Consider the following 19441-nt stretch of genomic DNA (forward strand, 5'->3'; position numbering starts at 1 on the left):
GCCACGAGGCTCCGAATCGGAAGCAAGCCACGCCTCGACCGCGCCGCCGTCGCCGCCGCCGAGGGTGGTAGAAGAGAGCGCAAGAATTCACAAACAAAACAAGACCAAGATGGCGGCGCTCAGTTCGGCGGGAGAGGAATGGTGCGCGCGCGAAGTTTGGGAATTTTCGGCGCTTGCTCGCTGCTTTGCGGCTGCCGCCGCTTGTTACATAATTAATTTCGAGTATTTCTACGGCGAGTTGGGCATTGATAATTACAGAAATGGTAGTTTATAAGACATACTACCGGAATATATAATCTTCCAAAAATCGACTGTTTCGCAATTTTTCAGTTTTCAAAGTCGCGTCTCCCCTTAAAATGGGTGAAGAGTAACCTAGGCTTCAATGGAGGGAACATGCCAGGCAGGCAAACGCAACCTTAAGAGTCTGTGATGAATATTGCCGCGTGCCTCTGAACCGAGGACAAAGAAAACGAAGCTGTGAGTAGGGCGTGGAACTGATCCGATCTGTGTTCGCTGCCTTGTACTCGTTGCATTTTCTAGTGGAGCAGCCGGGTATGATTTCCCTGTTTGCTGAGTTCAACCCCTCTAGGGCAACCGAGAGTCGCCACGGATTTGACACCGGTCCACCGCACTTCCAGCCGCCGCTTCCGAGCTCAGTCGCCAGAGTTCGGGCCTTATTCCTGCATGCCTGTGGCCAACATGCATAGATCCAACACAAGCATTGTAGCTAACGGAGAGAGTTCACCCCAGTTCGTCGTCCTCCAGTCTCGAACGCCACCGTCCTTCCATGGCGAGCTTTATGAGGATGCTGAAGACTGGCTGGACCAATTCAAACGGGTCGCTAATTACAACGGCTGGGATGGGCAAAGGAAGCTCCATAATGTGTACTTTGCTCTTGAAGATTCAGCGCGGACGTGATTCGTGAACCACGAAACGACGCTATCATCATGGGACCTCTTTCATCGCCAGCTGTTGGCGACGTACACCGCCAATGACCGAAGAAAGCGTGCGGAGTCGGCGCTGTGATCTCGCTGCCAAGCCCCTAACGAAAGTATTGAATGTGTTACGAGGACATGATCCGCCTTTTTAGGCGTGCTGATCCAAATATGTTAAAAAGGAGATGAAAATGTGCCCCCTAATGCGCGGGGTGAAATAAGAACTATTTGCTGGGCTTGTGCGCAATCCACCTGGCACGACATCAGATTTTCTAGCGGAGGCCACCACGATAGAACAAACACTTCGACACTGGGCTCAGCACTATAACTGTGACTATAACTGTGACCGGTCGTCTATGCTTCCGGTTTTCGATGGTTCTGATGATGCATTAAGGGAGCTTATTCTATCTGTGGTTGGAGAAGAGCTGAGACACATGCAGCTACAGGGTTTAACATCATCGTCGAGGCTTCCATCACTTGCGGAGGTCGTTCGTGAGGAAGTTAGGCAAGTCGTCCACAAACTGTCTGTGCATAGTGTGCAGCCACCACCACCGAGTGTGCCGACATACGCGTCCGTGCTTCAGCAGCATACCCCGTGCGATTCTCCAAGAGCGAACACCACTGTGCCTCATCCAAACCAGCACCATAGTGGGTACGACTCTCCCAGAGCCAGAGTTGACATCCCTACTCTGAATCCAAGCCCACGCCGTCCTTCTCGAGCCGAGGCACAGTTTCGAAGGACCGACGTCTGGCGTGCACCTGACAGCCAGCCCCTTTGTTACCACTGTGGTGAGGCTGGTCACATATTGAGGTTCTGTCCGCACTGCCGCGCCGAACTTCGTGGCTTTCATCCGCGTGCACGATGTCCTCTGAGTGGCGAACGACCGCCTGAAATCGAGGAGTACCTGTTGGCATATACGGATCCCTCAGACGTTCCACAATACGGGTCCCGCGTCATTACCTCTTCCCATTATCGTTCTCCAAGTCCACGTCCCTCTACATATCGCACTAGCCGCTCGCCGAGCCCCCGCTCCCCGAGCCATCGGAAAAACTAGGAACAGCGACCTGCGGAGGTGATGCCGCTGACGAGCGAACTGTCGAACATCCTCTATCACGTTTATTAAAAGATAACGGCTATCAGACGGCGTCATGTAACAATGAACCTGAGTGCGCAGCTTCGGACAGTTTCTATCGACGATTTTCTCATTACTGCGTTAGTTGAAACGGGGGCGGACTATTCAGTTTTGAGCAGGGGGTTAGCCAGGAAATTGAAAGTTTTAACCGAGTGGACTGGGCTTCAGATAGGCATGGCAGGGGGCCACCTTATTACCTCGGCTGGAAGATGCGTTGCGAGAGTTGCAATTGACAGATTTGTTTATGTTAACGACTTCGTTGTTCTTACCCACTGTTCATGAGACTTCATACCCGGCTTGGACTTCTTACAGGCTAACGGTGCAATAATTTCTGAGAATCACGTGTGACGTTTTCGCCGAGCCAAGCCATTGCAAGATCTAGCATCGACGGTTTATCAGTGCCCGCCTTACGTATTACAGCTGCTGACGTTACGGTCCCGCCAAGGTGCAGCATTATGGTTTTGGCCATCGCATATATTGCCGACTTTATTGAGCCAGTGAACATCTGTACTCTGGCGCCGCTGTCGCCAACCGGATGTGATGCACCTGACATTCTATCAACTGTGGACATTAATCCCAATCTGTCGGTGGTTGAGCGGCGGTGACTGCTAGAGCTCCTTCAGGATTTTGCTGGATGCTTTGCAACGTCTTCGAAAGTTGGGCACACCCCAGTAGCCAAACACCGCATTATGGTTGACTTGGAGACCAAGCCGATTTCACAACTCCCATACCGCGTGTCGTCAACGGAACAAGAGGCTATTCGAAGCCAGATGCAAGAAATGCTTGCCGACGACGTGGTACAGCCGTCTACCAGCCCCTGGGCTTCGCCTGTAGTGTTGGTGAAGAAAAAAGACAACACTTTGCGTTTCTGCGTCAATTATCGTAAGTTCAATCGGGTAATGAAACGGGACGTATACCCGCTCCCGCGTATAGACGGCGCATTGGACCGGTTATGCAATGCCAAATATTTCTCTTCACTTGACCTCAAGAATGGCTACCGGCAGATAGAAGTGGACAAAAGGGACAGAGAGAAAACAGTGTTCGTCACCCCTGACGGCCTTTATGAATTTAAAGTGCTTCCTTTCGGTCTCTGTTTTGCGCCAGCAACCTTTCAATGAATGATGGACACCGTTCTCTCTGGACTGAAGTGGCAAGTGTGCCTAGTGTATCTCAACGATGTCGTCATTTTCGTGGCTAGTTTTCAGGAGCACCTTGACCGGCTGCGAATGGTATACAGGCGCTGCGTTCAGCCCAACTCACGATAAAACCACAGAAATGCCATTTCGAATTCCAGTAGCTCTGCTTTCTTGGCCATGTTATTAGTGCTGAGGGCGTGAAACCAGATCCCGACAAGACTGCTGCTGTGCAAAACTTCCCGTGCCCAACCGAAAAAAAGTCCGTTAGAAGGTTTTTGGGGTTTTGTGCCTATTACAGGCGTTTCGTCGAGAATTTTTTAGCGATTGCCGAGCCTCTTATGCTTCTTACCCGAGACAATGTTCCTTTTGCGTGACAAGGTGATCAAGAGGATGCCTTCAACGAGTTAGCCGGTGACTGCAGGCCGCCCCGATACTTGCCCATTTTGATGAAAACACTGCTGCGGATATTCATACCGGTGTCAGTAAATTTGGACTCGGTGTCGTTCTGATTCAGTGGCAAAATGGCACTGAGAAAGTTATCGCTTATGCGAGCTTCTGTCTTTCAAAAGCAGAAGCAAACTACTCAACCACGGAAAAGGAATGTCTCGCGGTAGTTTCGGCGATAACTAAGTTCCAACCCTATCTTTACCGCCACCATTTCAGGGCTGTGAGTGACCACCATTCGTTATGCTGGCTGGCCAACCTCAAAGACCCCTCTGGACGGCTTGCAAGGTGGAGCCTCCGTCTCCAAGAGTACGACATTACGGTTGTATACAAGTGCGGCCATAAGCACAATGACGCCGATTGCTTGTTGCGTGCACCAGTTGATGCTGCCCCTCTTGACAGCGAGGACGAAGACTTCTCGTTTCTTGCTGTAGTCACAACCACCGATATGGTCCAGCATCAACGGGCTGACCCCGGTTTACGCCCGCTTATTGACCATCTCGAAGGCCTTGATGTAGCTGTCCCATGTGCTTTCGCACGGGGTTTATCCTCCTACAGCATTCGCAATTGTGTCCTATACAAGAGAAACTTTCAGCACAACAAGGAAACATTTCTTCTCGTGGTGCCGTCCGACCTCCGGCCAGAAATCCTTCGGCTGTTCACGTGACACCTAAATGACCAGCCGAACACGGGAACATTAGCACGCATTCGACAAAAGTACTATTGACCTAAGTTGCTGCCTTCAGTCCAGCACTATGTGAACATGCCGAGATTGCCAGCGGCGAAAGACACCTCCGCTGAAGCCTGCAGGGCTCCTTCAGCCGATACTTTCGCCAACAGCCCCTTTCCAGCAAGTGGGCATGGATCTTTTGGGCCCTTTCCCAACATCCATATCAGGGAACAGATGGATAGTAGTGGCAACGGTCTACTTAACTCGGTATGCCGAGACACAGCCACTTTCCCGTGCAACTGCTGCTGAAGTAACCCAATTTTTTCTCAAGACCATCGTACTGCGCCACGGTGCCCCATCGGTTATTATTACTGACCGCGGTACAGCCTTTACGGCCGAACTAATGCAGGCTCTCTTTAGTCCTGCACAAGTCATCGTAGGACTAGACTGAACGCCTCAATAGAACACTTGCAGACATGATTTCCAGGTATGTCTACGTTGAACATCGCACGTGGGATGAAGTCCTTCCGTATGCAACTTTTGCATACAATACAGCTGAACAGGAGACGACTCGTCTTGCGCCATTGCAGCTAGTCTACGGTCGTCCTTTCACCACAATGTTGGACGCTATGCTACCCATAAGTCACGGCGACGATGTCACCAACGCCTATGCGGACATCGACATATTTCTGCAGCGGGCCGAAGAAACGCGGCAGCTCGCACGGTGCCGTATTCAACATCAACAACATCATGATGAAAGTCGGTACAACCTCCGACACCGAGACGTTCGCTACCAACCTGGCGATCTTGTATGGGTGTGGACACCAGTGTGCTGTCGAGGACTCTCCGAGAAACTACTTCGTCGTTAGTTCGGGTCATATGAGGTCATTCGGCGTCTTAGTAACGTGACCTACGAAGTTGTTCCTCGGGACCAAGGATCTTCAACACGGCGGCGCTCAAGTGCTGAAACTGTTCACGTAGTGCGGATAAAGCCGTATTATGAGAGGCAGCGATTTTTTGCGCGTGTGCAGCTTTGTGTTCCCTGCTTCTCCTATGTGCATATAGTTTGAAGACACTCCCAGCGTCGAGTCGCTGCTTTCGAAGAGGGGGAGTAATGCCGCGTGCCTCTCTGAACCGAGGACAAAGAGGACGAAGCTGTGAGTAGTGCGTGGAACTCATCCGATCAGTGTTCGCTGCCTTGTACTCGTTGCAATATGATGAATAGTTTGTTTATTTTGCGATACTGCGGAGTCATTTGACTCCAAGCAGGGGTGAGCAAATACACAAGTCAAAAAGTATCAACAGAATATACATGCACTTCACATGTAAGGGCAAATAGATGATTCAGAAAAGAGGTCAGGGTTTTGCATTCAAAAGGTTCTCTATTTATCAATAAACATTTCTACTTTCTTGCTGTTCACTACACACATCAGCACTTCATTTCACTGTGTAATCGTTCTAACAAAGAATGAGTGTTTATTGTATTGGAGTATGCTCAAAATTCATGTAGAATTTTTCCGGTGTTAAAACACTTAGTACTTGCACATGAAATGGGAGTAATATAGTCAAGTGTATTATTTTAATTTACTTGGTATATACAGTAGAACCTCATTAATACAGTCGAAACCCGCAATAACGAAATCGCCGGGGACAGCAAAAAAATTCGCTTTCACGAGAATTTCGTTGCCGCGAAAATGAGACAGAAAAGATAGAAAACAGCCCGCAAAAAGAAAATTTATTGCCAAAAGTCAGTCAGCTTAGTTTGCCGAGCCTTGCCTTGCAGCAACTTCATAGTTCTATTCTCACACTGCAAGAAGTGATCCATTGCCACGTCGTCGTCGTGTGCGCCTAAGAACGACCGGATCGTATCAAAGGCATCCAACACATTCCTCGGGTTTACCGTCTCTCCATGTTGTGGACCTTGGTCCTCGGTGTCGTCAGTTTCGCACACGCTGCTGATGATAGCCTCATCGGTCATTTCTTCATGGACAACTACGTCGTCATCAGCGCGAACGAAATTATCGACACTGAGGCCATCTGGAACAACATAGGTGTCGACAGCACAAAGTGCACCCCATGCGTTGGCCAGCGATTGTGGCACTGCACTGGCAGCACAGTCATCGTGAAGTGTCTCTTCAAGCACGCTTTCATTTGGCGACTCGTCCACGCATGATGTCTGCTGGGTGGGGGCGAAGCCCGCATGCTTGAAACAGTTCTCAATCACGGTCGGAGGCGTCGCAAGCCATGCAGCGGCCAGCATCTCAAGCACCATGAACAAGTCCACGTCGGTGGGGCGCTTGTGATGGAGGTTAAGAATGAGACGCTGAATTAGCCTCTCTTTGTAGGCGCACTTCACACTTCGTATGACGCCTTGGTCGAGTGGCTGCACAACAGAAGTGCACCCGGGCGGAAAAAAAAACAAGCGCACGTTTGTGAGCTCCATATCAACATGATGGGCGGTGCAGTTGTCTAAAAAAAGGCTCACCAACCTGCCTGCCTTTCTCATGTCCGCATCGAAGGCCTCAAGCCAGCTGGAAAATATTGAACGGGTCATCCATGACTTCCCGTTCGAGGTGTACTGGACAGGCAGCGCGCGGTTCCCCTTGAAGCAGCGGGGCTTCTTGCTCCGGCCAATGACAAGAAGCGGCCGTTTGTCACTGCCGTCCATATTGGAGCACAACAATACTGTTACGCGTTGCTTGCTGTGCTTCCCTCCGTGGCATTTTTGACCTTTCAGGTCCAAGGTCTTCGAAGGCAGCATCTGATAGAATAGACCCGTTTCGTCCGCATTATACACGTCTGAGGGTTCGTACTGCCCCAGGATTTCTTCGGCAGTCAGCTGCCACGACGATGTTACCACCGGGTCCACTCCTGCTGCTTCGCCCGAAATCACCTTGGCCACAATATCGTGACGGGCTTTAAAGCGGCCCAGCCAGCCAGCGCTTGCTCTGAATTGGTCATGCCCGAGCATGCAGGCAAAGTCCAGAGCCTTCTGTTGCAGCAGTTTGCCAGACAGAGGCACTTTGTTTGCGCGCTGTTCACAGAACCAGGCAAACACCGCCTTGTCAACGTCCGGGAACACCGCAGCCGTCACTGTTTTATGATGTGCTCGAGCACCATTCTCAAGCGCACCGAGAATGGCTGCCTTGCTTTTCAAAATTGTCGACAGTGAGCTGCACGCAATCCCGTACTCGTCGGCGATATCCATTTTTTTCCTGCCTTTTTCTGCTTGAGAAATGATGGCAGCCTTCTCTTGCAGAGACAAAAATCTTCGTTTTTTGGCTGGCTGAGACATCTCCAACGCAAACGTGCGGACTGCTGCTCATACACACCGCCACCACACACAACGAACACATGTGCACCGCTCGCAGGCCTAAAAGTGCAGCGCTGATGATCTAGTGTCGCCCCCTGATGGTGTCGCTGCGAGGCTGCTTTCCCTGAACATAGCCTCCGAGATAAACAACCACGCGAAACCGATCACAGAGGACACGCGCTGCGCCGGTATGGTGGCTAGCACCGGCTCAAGGTGGCTAAAGTTTTTAAAGTTGTTCCGGCTGCCAGGCGCCAATGCTCTCGCAGTAGCCACGCAAGCGCGCTATTGCAGTTTGCTCAATTTGAGTGCTTTTTTGACGCTGTTATTCATAATATGGGAGACAGTATGCGGACCGACGCTGCAGAAAATTTCGTTATCGTGGGATTGCGGTACAAAAATGTTTCGTTACCGAGAGATACGAAATACATTGGCCCCTATGGGCATTTGCCGGGATCTCGGAAATATTTCGTTGCGGCGAGAATTTCGTATTCTCGAGATTTCGCTATCGCGGGTTTCGACTGTATGTTCCCGGTGCATACAATTTCCCGTTTCATACGCTAAAAATTGCGGCCAGTAAAACATCTCCCATAGAGTTACACTATTTTTCTTCTTTAATGTTTTCGGATAACGCGATATCCTATTTACTACTTTCGAAATATCAACAAATTGTGGTTGTATAAGAAATTTTGCGATCAACTGGGCATGTGCTAACGCACGCTTGTGACAAACTGAACAGCGGCGCTCACCCGCCTTGGTTACTTTCCTGCAGTGCCTAAGTGCAAAGGGGCAAAGCATCAAACACGGCCAACGAGCCAATATGCGAGGTGCCCTTTCCTGGAACAATGGAAACACATTTCATGAGAAGAAATATATTAGCTTCTTCGTGATGCCCTAATGGCGAATCATTCGATAACTACAACTATTCGCTTGCATACAGTGGGCTGGGTCAGCGTGAGCAAAATCGTACTAACTGGAGGCCATTGCAGTGGCTTCTCCACATATCACTGGTATAAGGAGGCGAAGTATCCGGAAGCAACCTAAGAAGCGATCCTGGCTATCCTTGCCTTCTTTCTACGAACAGACAGTTTGGATCATATGCACTCCCTCGACACTCAAAAAATGTTACGATGTTATAATACGGACATTAGCAACATGCATTGCCCCGGCACCGCATAAATTGTGTTAGTGGGATCATCCAAGCCACTTACCTGATACGCTGGAATGCTAAAAAGGCGTAGATGAATTCTGAACCATCACAACCATGCATCCTGGAAGAGTGGAGGGTTGGGCTTGTTGGTTTGCAGTCATTGTGGTAACAGTGCTAACACAGGGCGCAGCGAGAACACAACAAAGGCGCTCGCTCCGTTCTGTGTTAGCACTGTTGCCACAACGATCGTAAACCAACAAGCCAGCGCCTATGTTGTGTTCTCGCTCCATCCTGTGTTAGCGCTGTTTCCACGACAACCATGCATGTAGCTATCTTTTTCGACTAGCATTTCTCTATGTAGCCCAAATAGATAACTCCTGACAACACGTGGATTCAATAGAGGGTGAATATTCATGCCGCTCTGGGAAAACAGGTAGCATGGAAAAACATTTCAGGTTACCAAAAAACTCCTTTTTGTCTCGCTGGGCTGTGCACTAGGACACTACTGTAGGCACGGCAAACTTTACTGCAGGTTGCCAATATTGTTGGCTACTGTGAAAATGAAAACTAAGATTAGCATCAGAGGTATACTGCGCGGCTTAAGGCCTTGTTAAATCTATTGCCAGTCTCAGAACTATCAGAAAGTGCCCGTATAGCCTAAAAAGAACATTGGTACTCCAAAACTGATGTATATGACTTCGGTGCAGTGTTGAGGCTTCACGATGTGCACGGCGACTTAACGTAAGTTAAAGGACAGAAAAAAAAAGGGATTTCTTCTTTACTGTCCTCCTCTAGGTAACAATTTTAAAACAAAGAGTAAAAGACAAAACCCACCATGTTAGCTCATAATTTCAGCTGTTTCGATAGAGTTAAGGAGAGGCGCTTGCTTAGGCTCCTCGATTATAATGGCTTAAGCATGCTTTTTTTAAATTTCGCAGTTCATCATCTCTTTTCTTGTTTTATTCCACCCCTTGCTCATATGTAGAAGCGAGTGCAAAAACTAGCTTGGAGCTCCCCTGACGCATTTGAACGTTTTGCGGTGTCGAGCAATAATCTGTAATTATCATCAGCAATTGCACAACACACAATTTAGATTGGGAACAGCCGTAATAATGTGCCCAACCACATTGCATAGCTCCAATAGTAATCTCAAAACTGTCACAAAGCGCCCCCATCGCCTGTCAGAGATAAGGATGCACCAAACTCCATATACGTAGTGTCAGTATAGCGTTTGGTATCTACGGTGTCAGCGGCATTAGAGCAGATTAATATACATTAAAAATGAGAGAGTCCTTGCTCCTTGCCCTTCTCTACATAATGCTTCAAAAGTAAGCCCTTCTCACACGCGAAACAAGGATTATTCTCTTTGTTTTGCATTGTTTTTTTAGTATGTTGCGCAGAGAAAGACAGTAAGGAAGGTCTTTCTCATTTTATTACCTTTTAAGGGACAGAACACTGGAACTTGGGTTTCAAATTTTTTTTGCCGCAGTGGAAAGATTGATGTCTAAAATATTCGATTCCATAGCGGTTTTGGTAGAAATGCTGCATAAAATATTTACCGAAAATTTTTCGATCAGTGCATGCGCCCGTTTTTATGTAGTTCAATGCTGGAAACCATGAGCAGCGACCACAATGACTGGTGGTCGACAAAAAAGACTTACCGAAAACAAATATAAATTTCACTCGCCAGACAGTAATTAGACATTTTCTTGCTTAGAGTAATGTCCTTTTCAGTTTCACACTCGAGGCTGTTATGGCACAATAATGCACCCCTTGTCGACGAAAGTTCTTGAGGGCACTATTATCGGTTCGTTCACAGAATGATGATGATGATGATTTGTGGCTGCACCCTTTGTATCGAGTGGGCTCAGTAATGTGCCCTAGCCGGGTGAAATAGAGAAACTAAAAAGCTGAGAGAAAAGCAAAAAAAAAAAAAGAGAAATGAGAGCGGACAGGGTAGAGCTGCTATGAACACTATCAGCGTCTAACTATTGTCCACCACATACGAAGCCGGGCTTTCGTCGTGCGGATGGCGCCACTGTGCTGTCCGCGTTCGGCCAATTCGAAACCCAGTGCGCGCGGTAGTGTGGTGTCCTCTGTCGGCTGGGGCGATAGTTTCGCGCAACGGAGAATCATTCCAAACACTGTGGCACCATCCAGTGGCAAAACCAGAAAACATGTCTCTCGCGGTGCGAAAAGAGGGGTGGTTTTTATTTAAGGACGCACTGTAGAGAGCGCAAAATATAATAAATTATGACAAGCATTCCTAGAAGAAAAAAAAACAGTGTGCACTTACGAAAATCGGTGATATTTTGATGACATCTAGTCACGTGGGGTACTACACCTAAAGTAATAGGGTTTCTCCGCTAGATAGTGCCTCAATTGTTTTTATGTGATTTTAAATGGCAGATTTTAAATGGCAAATTAAAATTGTAAAGCCTCTTTTCTTTGATATTGTAGTGCTCGATCTGTACTATATGAGGCAAGGTCTTTTCATCTCCACCATAATCTCATAACATGTTTTGGCCAGTGTTCTGTCCCTTTAACCTATGTTTAACTTGCTGCTGGCCCCGTAAAGCCCAGACGCTGCTCTGAAATCCCGTAACTGGAGTTTGGCGTACCCATATTTTTGACAGTCTATTGGGGCTCTTTGAAATTCTCCTGTACAAACTATTGGACTATTGGGCTCCAAATGCTAACCACGGGATAGTTTGCAGTTGTCTACTTGTTTTGGGTAAGTAATTAACATTAGAATTTGCCTGAATTTTCCGAAATGAATGCAGTCTGCTGCGATAGAACGCTTCATCAGAACTGGCTGACTTTTGCACCAACGGCGGACTACGCAGCCTGCCCCTGCTCTGTTCAGGAGTTATTTTAAGATAAAGCTTACCTGTGAATGTTGACTGTGCGATGTCGTGCATGTTAGAGAGCCTCAATTGGTTAAAGTTTCCGGAGCCCTCCACTGCAGCTTCTCTCAGAGCCTGAGCCACTTTGAGACGTTAAACCCCCTAAACCAAACGAAACCAAACCAAACCATAAGAGAGCAGTCCAGAACATAACTGCTATCCACAAGGGAGAATTGTTTTTTGTCTGCTATTGCTGTATTAATTTTTTTGGCTACTAAATATATATTAAGGATGTTTGCAGTGCCATGTTGTTGTTTGCTGTCAGTCTTCACTATTTGGCTTATATTTGGTATAGCCATTCTGCTCGAGCCGCCCTCCTGACCGCATAGCACTATGCAGTCAACCCAAAGGGCCAACCCACGCATTGAAGCAGACGGATGAGATGTAATGATGTTGTTTAGCTCCTTTTTTGCAACAGTGGCAGAAGAGATTTCAGTCTGCATGAATAAGTATGTCTGAATGCTAATCCATTGAGAACAGCCTGGAAAAAAAAAAAACGGTTTCATCAAAAAGGTTGCAAGTGCAAAAGTTTGTCGCCCAGTTACGCTTTCTTAAATTGTTGTCGAGCTTCTACGAGTGCATTTCTGTTAATGGAGTGCCAGCTTGCTTTCTGGTACATTTCTTCTCAAGTTAATATCCATGAAGCATTTTACTGCTCTTCTTTGCTTCAACAGTAGGGAGATTTGGATGCAGAGAGAAAACACGGACAACTGTAGGCGCATGTCCCGTGTTTTCTCTGTCTCTGTTTTCCTTTGCGCCCATTTATTCATATTCTTTCCTTGTTGGGATGTCTGTACATATAATTTTTAACATTGAGGTGAGCTGTTTCATGACGCGACACATTTGCCTGATTAATGAAGTTATTCTTTTGTAACTGAAAACATATTAATGCTGCTCTTTATTTTTTTTATGTGACTTTCACAGAAAATACATATTAATCAATATTTTATTTTATACTCTTATTTCTCAAATTTTGCTGTCATATGTACCCATCTTTCCTGTTTATAATTAATTATTCTTGTGTTTTGCAGTTCCACATTTGTTCTTTAAATGTGCATCATTGAGAAGAATGTTGTTGTTAATAGATGCTGCTGTTATTCAAAATTGTCTGATTAAAATATTTGGAGGAAAAGTAGCTTTTGCAACGCCCTAAATGAAGCGCCTTTTTGTGAGGCAGCAAGCATTTTTTTTTTTTTTTTCATCTTAAGGTTTTTGTCAGTTAAAGTACTAAAACTTTCAATAGATTTATGTAGTAAAACGTAAAATTTGTATAGTAATCCTGCATTTCGAAAAAATTTTTTTCAGCATTATAGGCCTAAGGTCATAAATAGTTACCATACCTTTTACCAACGTTTCATTTTAAGAAATAAATTTCACATTATTGCCTAAGTTTTCACCTGAAATGCATATTATTGAATAGTATATCTTCTAGCTTCATTTTGATGAGCCCACAGTTTTTTCTTTTTTGAGGTACGTCAGGAGTTGAAGGGCTGTGGACACAAGTTTCTGCCCACCTAAGTCTTTGCCTTACTTACTTACTGTCTGTTACGTATAAGGTATTTACTAAGGTAATCGCTAATAGAATCAGGACAACCTTAGACTGCAATCAAGCAAAGGATCAAGCAGGGTTTCGGAAACGGTACTCTACTATCGATCATATCCATACCATCAATCAGGTGATAGAAAAATGCTCGGAGTATAACCAGCCCTTATACATAGCATTCATTGATTACGAAAAAGCATTTGACTCAGTTGAAATCTCGGCGGTGATGCAGGCATTGCGAAATCAGGGGGTAGACGAGCCGTACGTGAAAGTGCTGGAAGATATATATAGTGGCTGCACAGCAACCATAGTTCTGCATAAAGAAAGTAACAAAATTCCCATAAAGAAAGGTGTTAGGCAAGGAGACACAATCTCCCCAGTACTATTCACAGCTTGTTTAGAGGAAGTATTCAGAGACTTGGAATGGGAGCAGTTAGGGATAAGGGTGGATGGAGAATACCTCAGTAATCTGCGATTTGCTGATGACATTGCCTTGCTAAGCAACTCGGGGGATGGACTGCAAATAATGATTGATGACCTAGACAGAAAAAGTAGAAAGGTAGGCTTGAAAATCAATATGCAGAAGACTAAGGTAATGTTCAACAGCCTCGGAAAGGAACAGCAGTTTACATTAGGTAGCGAAATACTGGAAGTAGTAGGCGAGTATGTCTATTTAGGACAGGTAGTAACCGCAGATCCGGACCATGAAAAGGAAATAACAAGAAGAATAAGATTGGGATGGAGCGCATTTGGCAAGCACTCGCAGATTATGACTAGCAGCTTACTGGTATCGCTCAAGAGGAAAGTATACAACAGTTACATCTTGCCTGTACTCACCTATGGCGCTGAAACGTGGAGGCTAACCAAGAGAGTTCTACTTAAGTTGAGGACAACCCAGAGGGCTATGGAACGAAAAATGGTAGGGGTAACATTAAGAGATAGAAAGCGTGCAGAGTGGGTTAGAGAAATAACTCAAGTTACCGACATTTTAGCGGAAATTAAGAAGAAGAAATGGACATGGGCAGGACATGTAGTGCGAAGAGAGGATAACCGATGGTCGCTGAGGATAACAAACTGGATTCCAAGGGAAGGAAAGCGTAGCAGGGGGCGGCAGAAAGTTATGTGGGCGGATGAGATTAAGAAGCAGAAGTTCGCAGGGGTCAAGTGGATGCAGCTAGCACAGAACCGGGTTAAGTGGAGAAATATGGGAGAGGCCTTCGCCCTGCAGCGGGTATAATCAGGCTGATGATAATGATGATGAATGAAGTCTTTGCCTTGCAAAATTTGGTTCTGATCAGTACTGGGATGCAGCTCTTAGTTGACCTCACATTCAGCCTGTTGCAGACATTGGTGACCATATGTGCTTGAAAACTTCTGATGTGAGGGGTTCATTTACTCACAACCCTGGCACATAACTTTCCAGGTCCTGCATCACTGTGTTTTGATGTGATTTGTGTCAGAGGTGCCAAGGCTGCTTACCAGCCGATACTGAATATAATATCTTTTGTTTGTCTTTGTAATTTCATGTTTGTGCTCATTTAACTTTCATTCTTATTTCACTAAACAATTACGGCATTTTGTGGTCTCATATTTTTTGACATTTTCATTGCACGTGTCCTCTAAATTTGGCCCTCCACTATAATTGCAGTGGCGTGACCACTGGATGCAAGCGGTTTACTACCCGCCTGTTCAAGTGGATGTTGTTGAAGGACAGGAACTGTATGTGGTTGCAGGCCGAGATGAGTACAGCTTGTGGTTTTCCACATCCCTCAGGTAAGTAAGTTTATGCTGAGATTTACTAAACAGGGTACCATATTTGCACCTGTGGTCTAGTAGAATGGTACTGAGCTTTATTTCAAGCCAGTGGGAGAGGTATCACGAAGCTAATTCTTCAAATACTTTTCAGGCCTCTTGCATTGACATACGTTGACATGGAAGTTTGGACAAAACGAAGTCTCACCCAACATTAAGTATTTACTTGATGTTGGGCGAGACGTCAAAACTTCAATTTTGAGATGTTCTGATAGAGAATTTTTTTATCTTAAAAAAATATATTACACATGGGTATTTGCGACCTCCAAAATGCATTTTTCCTTCTTTCTCACATCGACCAGAAAAGAAGGTGCGCCTCGACGTAGTCTCTTTGTTCCAGATACTTGCAGAAGTTCACTGCTATGAAGTTTTTAATGAGAAACTTGGGTTTTTGGTTTCAATTTGAAATCGGGCCTTCTTCATAGTACATTTTCCAGTCACTAGAGATTTTTCAGCGCACTCTGATGCACATAACGTGACTTTGCAGATCCCACAGTGCTTTCAAGCTGCCTTCATGGCACAACCCAGAACATAAATGAGACGCTAAAGCAATCAATTTATGCAAGGTGCCGTACTTTTTCAATTCTCAAAACTGTTGAAACAGTTGTCGATGCTATTCCAAGCTTTAATGATGGAAATATAGTATGAGTGAGAGTGCTGAAGCAATTAGGGGCCACGTCTCAACCTCTGTGTGTGTTGACACTAACATTCAAAAGAATCATTTCAAGCTGTGATCTACTCCGCTCTGATGGCGCAGGGGTTGGGATGCCTAACTGCTGTACCCAAGGATGCGGGATCGAATCCCTGTCATGGCAGCTGCTTTTTGATGGAGGAAATGGGTGCTGTCCGATGTCAGTGCATGTGTAAGAACCCTAGGTGGTCAAAATTTCCGGAGCCCTCCACTACGGTGTTTCTTGTAGCATGAGTTGCTTCAAACTTTAAACCTGATAAACCAAACTTAGCAAGGTGGGATCTGAAATGAAAGGGAAAAGAGAACACGGAAGGTACAAAGAGAAAGGGTATAGCAGTGCTGACAAGGGAAAAGACTACAGCCTAAGAAATTTGTGAAGAAAATAGTTTTCAGGTGCTCTATTGCTGTTTTTCTCAAAACATTTTTGGAGGTTTGTGTACCTTTTTCTCGGGCACTATAAGGCACAAGCGAACAAACTTTTTTGCAGATATTAAGCAATGTCATTTACGCAACTGGAACTAGAATGAATAGCCTAGGTGTATTTGAATTGTTCTGATTAAAGCAAGTTCACTCATATGTGGCAATTTTATTCCATCGGAAAAGGTAAACATAATAAATCTAGGTTTTGTTGGAAGCGCATTGTTTTAGCTCCACTGGTGTAAAGCAGTTGTTACTATTTCATACAGAATTTCAGTGCTTCTAATAGATATCAAGAAAAAGGTATCCTAGTGGAAAAGTAGAAGTAAACAAAATAAAACTATTTCAGCTCTGTTGCAAGCTGCAGTTATTTGTAAATATTATTGCTATTACTTTTACTACAACTGCTCTACAGTGAGCTTTTTAAATTCATTTTCAGTGTCACTCCTCCAGAAAAGTAAAGCAATAATTTGACGTGTGCACCATTACAATTGAATTTGATTCGGGCACTAAGGAATTTTCTTTTTTTTTTTTTTTGCTCATTAGCATTTGAAAAATAGTTCAAATAATCACACCAAAATCTGTAACTTACAAAAAAAAATTAGTTTGCTGATAAAGACTGGCTTGGAAAGCAGCCATTTTCGCTTTTTGCCATATTCAGTTTTGCAAGCTTTACTGTTAGCTTGTGTTGGAGACCGAGCGGTGGAACTTATGGGAAGAAGCCTGTAGAAGCTGACGAAAGCATCGGGCCTGTCCGAAAGCCGAGCCGGGACCAGCGGGGACAAGAGTTGTTTCACCAGGCCCAGGCCTGAGATTGCGGGCCTCGAGGACATCAAAGGCTGATTGCTGGCTTTTGATTCGCTGTTGTCTGTGTGGCCTCGGTGCACATCAAAGAACACTAGGGTGTTGAGGTGTTGTGGAGCCCTCCATTACGGCGTCCTTCATAGGCTGAGTTGCTTTGGGACGTAAGCGAGCCCTTTTGCTTTTCGTCTCTTGGAAAGCGATCTGTTCAGTCATGAATTCAACTCGTAAAGTTGTGTTCATTGAAGAAATGTAGTTCCACTGGTTGCGAGGATGGTTTAATATTTACATATTGTGGGCTGTGAAATATAGTTGAATAAATCGCTTGAGGGAATGCAAAGTAATTACTAGTATATGCACGTATGCAACCCTTTTCATGTATGAGATCACTGTTCAAAACGCTGACTGGGCAGACAGACCTCATTATCACTTCCTTTTGTGTTAAGAGAATAGATTTTCTTTCAAGTGTTACCACAATTTGAGCTTTTTGTCAGCCTGTTCTTTATGTTCTCTCAAGAGGCATCTACTGAAGTAGATGCCTCCTCATTTTGTTTCTTTTTTATTGGTAGTGAGGGTTAACATATTGTGTAGTAACTGCCTTAAGTTGCCCCATATTTGGTTATACCATATTTGCTCGCATTACATAATGCTCGCTCCCCCCACATTGGCTGTCAAAAATTCAAAATTGTTTTTTTTTTCTAGCATTATCATCGCACCACCAAAATTAACACCGTGAGAGTCGTCTGCTAGGAGTAGCAAGTGGCATCTTTGGAGTGCTACTGAAACTACCTGGCCTAGTTGTATGCGCACGCTACCAGGGGGTGATAGTGTGCTTGGGTGTATCATCATCATCATCATCAGTTATGCTCTTTGAGTCTTGATGGTGGCTAGATGGAGAGGTGAGAGCATAACAGTGAGCCGCGCACGCAAGTATATGTTGCAGTCATGCTCTCAAGAGGCAGCGCGCGCGTCGCATCTTAGATGTGTCTTGAAAAGAGCTGAAGAGAACTGTCTCTTTTTTTGGGCCGACTGCGCTGGACACTGCTAGCCCAGATAGACCAGTTCTTTCTCTAGTGAAGAGTTTGCTGATCGATGAGAGATAGCATGTTGGGCGTTCTGTATGTGCACTTCTCTACTTGCTGCTGCACAGCAGCAATTGGACTACAGGCAGCCTGAATTTACACCCGGCATGGTATCACCAGTTGGGCCTGTTCATTACCATCTGCGCTTGCCTGTATGCCAAGAATATTGGTGTATAAAGGCATGCAGGAAGAAAAGAACGAAAAACTCTCTTGAAACGTCTGTGGTAGACTTGTGATAATCTGAACTAATAACTGAAGCTTTCAGTTTATTCAAAATGCATTTTTATTTAGTGAAAAAGCATTTGGTAATAACTTTTACTCAGTCTGTTTGATATTGGGGCTTACGCTCATGCTTATTAAGACCTCTTTTTTTTTTTGCCATGTTTTTGTGCATGCTTTGTTGACATTATCTATTATGCCTTACAAGGAATGCACAACAGACGCAAGGCTTTTGCTGCTGTAAATGTTTGCATTTACAGTGATAATATTTTTATTTCTGAAACCAGCATTTATGTCCCATTTGGAGCAGTACTCTGTCACTGTGAAATTACATAATGCTGCTTGTTATTTGCCAGATGAATGACTGCTTTGTTATAAGAAGCCCATCTGGTTTTTCATCAATGATGAAAAACTGTCAGAAGAAATTGAGGGTGGCCTTCTCAAACCAAATTCTTACCGCAGTGACGCTATGAGAGACTTCCTTAAAACTAACAAAATTTGTTCACCTTATCAGAAGTTCATCTTGAAGTGCACTTTAAAAAAAATGTGAGCATGCTAGGTGTGGCCGATATGTGCACTTACACTAGAACAATGAGCAAAATAGTCTGCTAGAAGGAGCATAATAACAAATAGCACCTTTATTGCACTGCGCATGAAGTGAGTTGACTGCAGAGAGCATGAAACCGGCTGATATTCTTGTGCTTAAGAAAATAGTAAACCAGCTATTGTTTTGGTATTTAAAAAAACTGTATTTTTTTCACTGTATCCCACAGCAGGTAGTCCTTTTTTTCCTCTGATTTTTATTTTCACCAAGCACTTTGAATGTCCCGAGCAGTGTAGCCTTGTGCCTCTCTCTTTCCCACTCCATCTGTGGTGTAGCTGTTACCCATTCCATGGGCAGGCATTGCACGTAGCGCTGATATCCGACCGTCTTGCTCCGTGATAATGCGTGTTGCAATACTTTGGGCAGTCCCTGTCAACAAGTGGGTGCACTTTACACATATGCATGTTTTAGTCTGCGGGAGGCGGTGCACGTTACCGGCATCAACCAATCTCCAGCACAACTTCCTCTCCAGAAAAAGCAGGCTCCCACAAGACAGCTTCCCTGTGCTCCATGATGGTGTGCAAAAGAATGTTGCATAACTTTGGTTGGCAGTTGCTGCATTTTAACCAAATTCTTAATTATGGGAAA

The 19441-nt window shown here is 45.3% G+C and overlaps 1 protein-coding gene across 3 annotated transcripts in view; it reads left to right on the forward strand.

The window, feature by feature from the left end:
- Window positions 1–19441, forward strand: part of LOC146205019 (protein arginine N-methyltransferase 7-like) — a 166473-nt gene that overhangs the window by 50215 nt on the left and 96817 nt on the right. For all 3 annotated transcript variants that reach the window (XM_084589689.1, XM_084589690.1, XM_084589688.1), the window contains exon 9: window positions 14876–15000. In XM_084589689.1, coding sequence (XP_084445815.1) covers window positions 14876–15000 — 125 coding nt within the window. The remainder of the gene's footprint in view (window positions 1–14875; window positions 15001–19441) is intronic.

The sequence above is a fragment of the Amblyomma maculatum genome, chromosome 1 (assembly GCF_055883805.1).
Source record: "Amblyomma maculatum isolate TAMU_Amacu chromosome 1, ASM5588380v1, whole genome shotgun sequence".
Lineage (NCBI taxonomy): Eukaryota > Metazoa > Arthropoda > Arachnida > Ixodida > Ixodidae > Amblyomma > Amblyomma maculatum.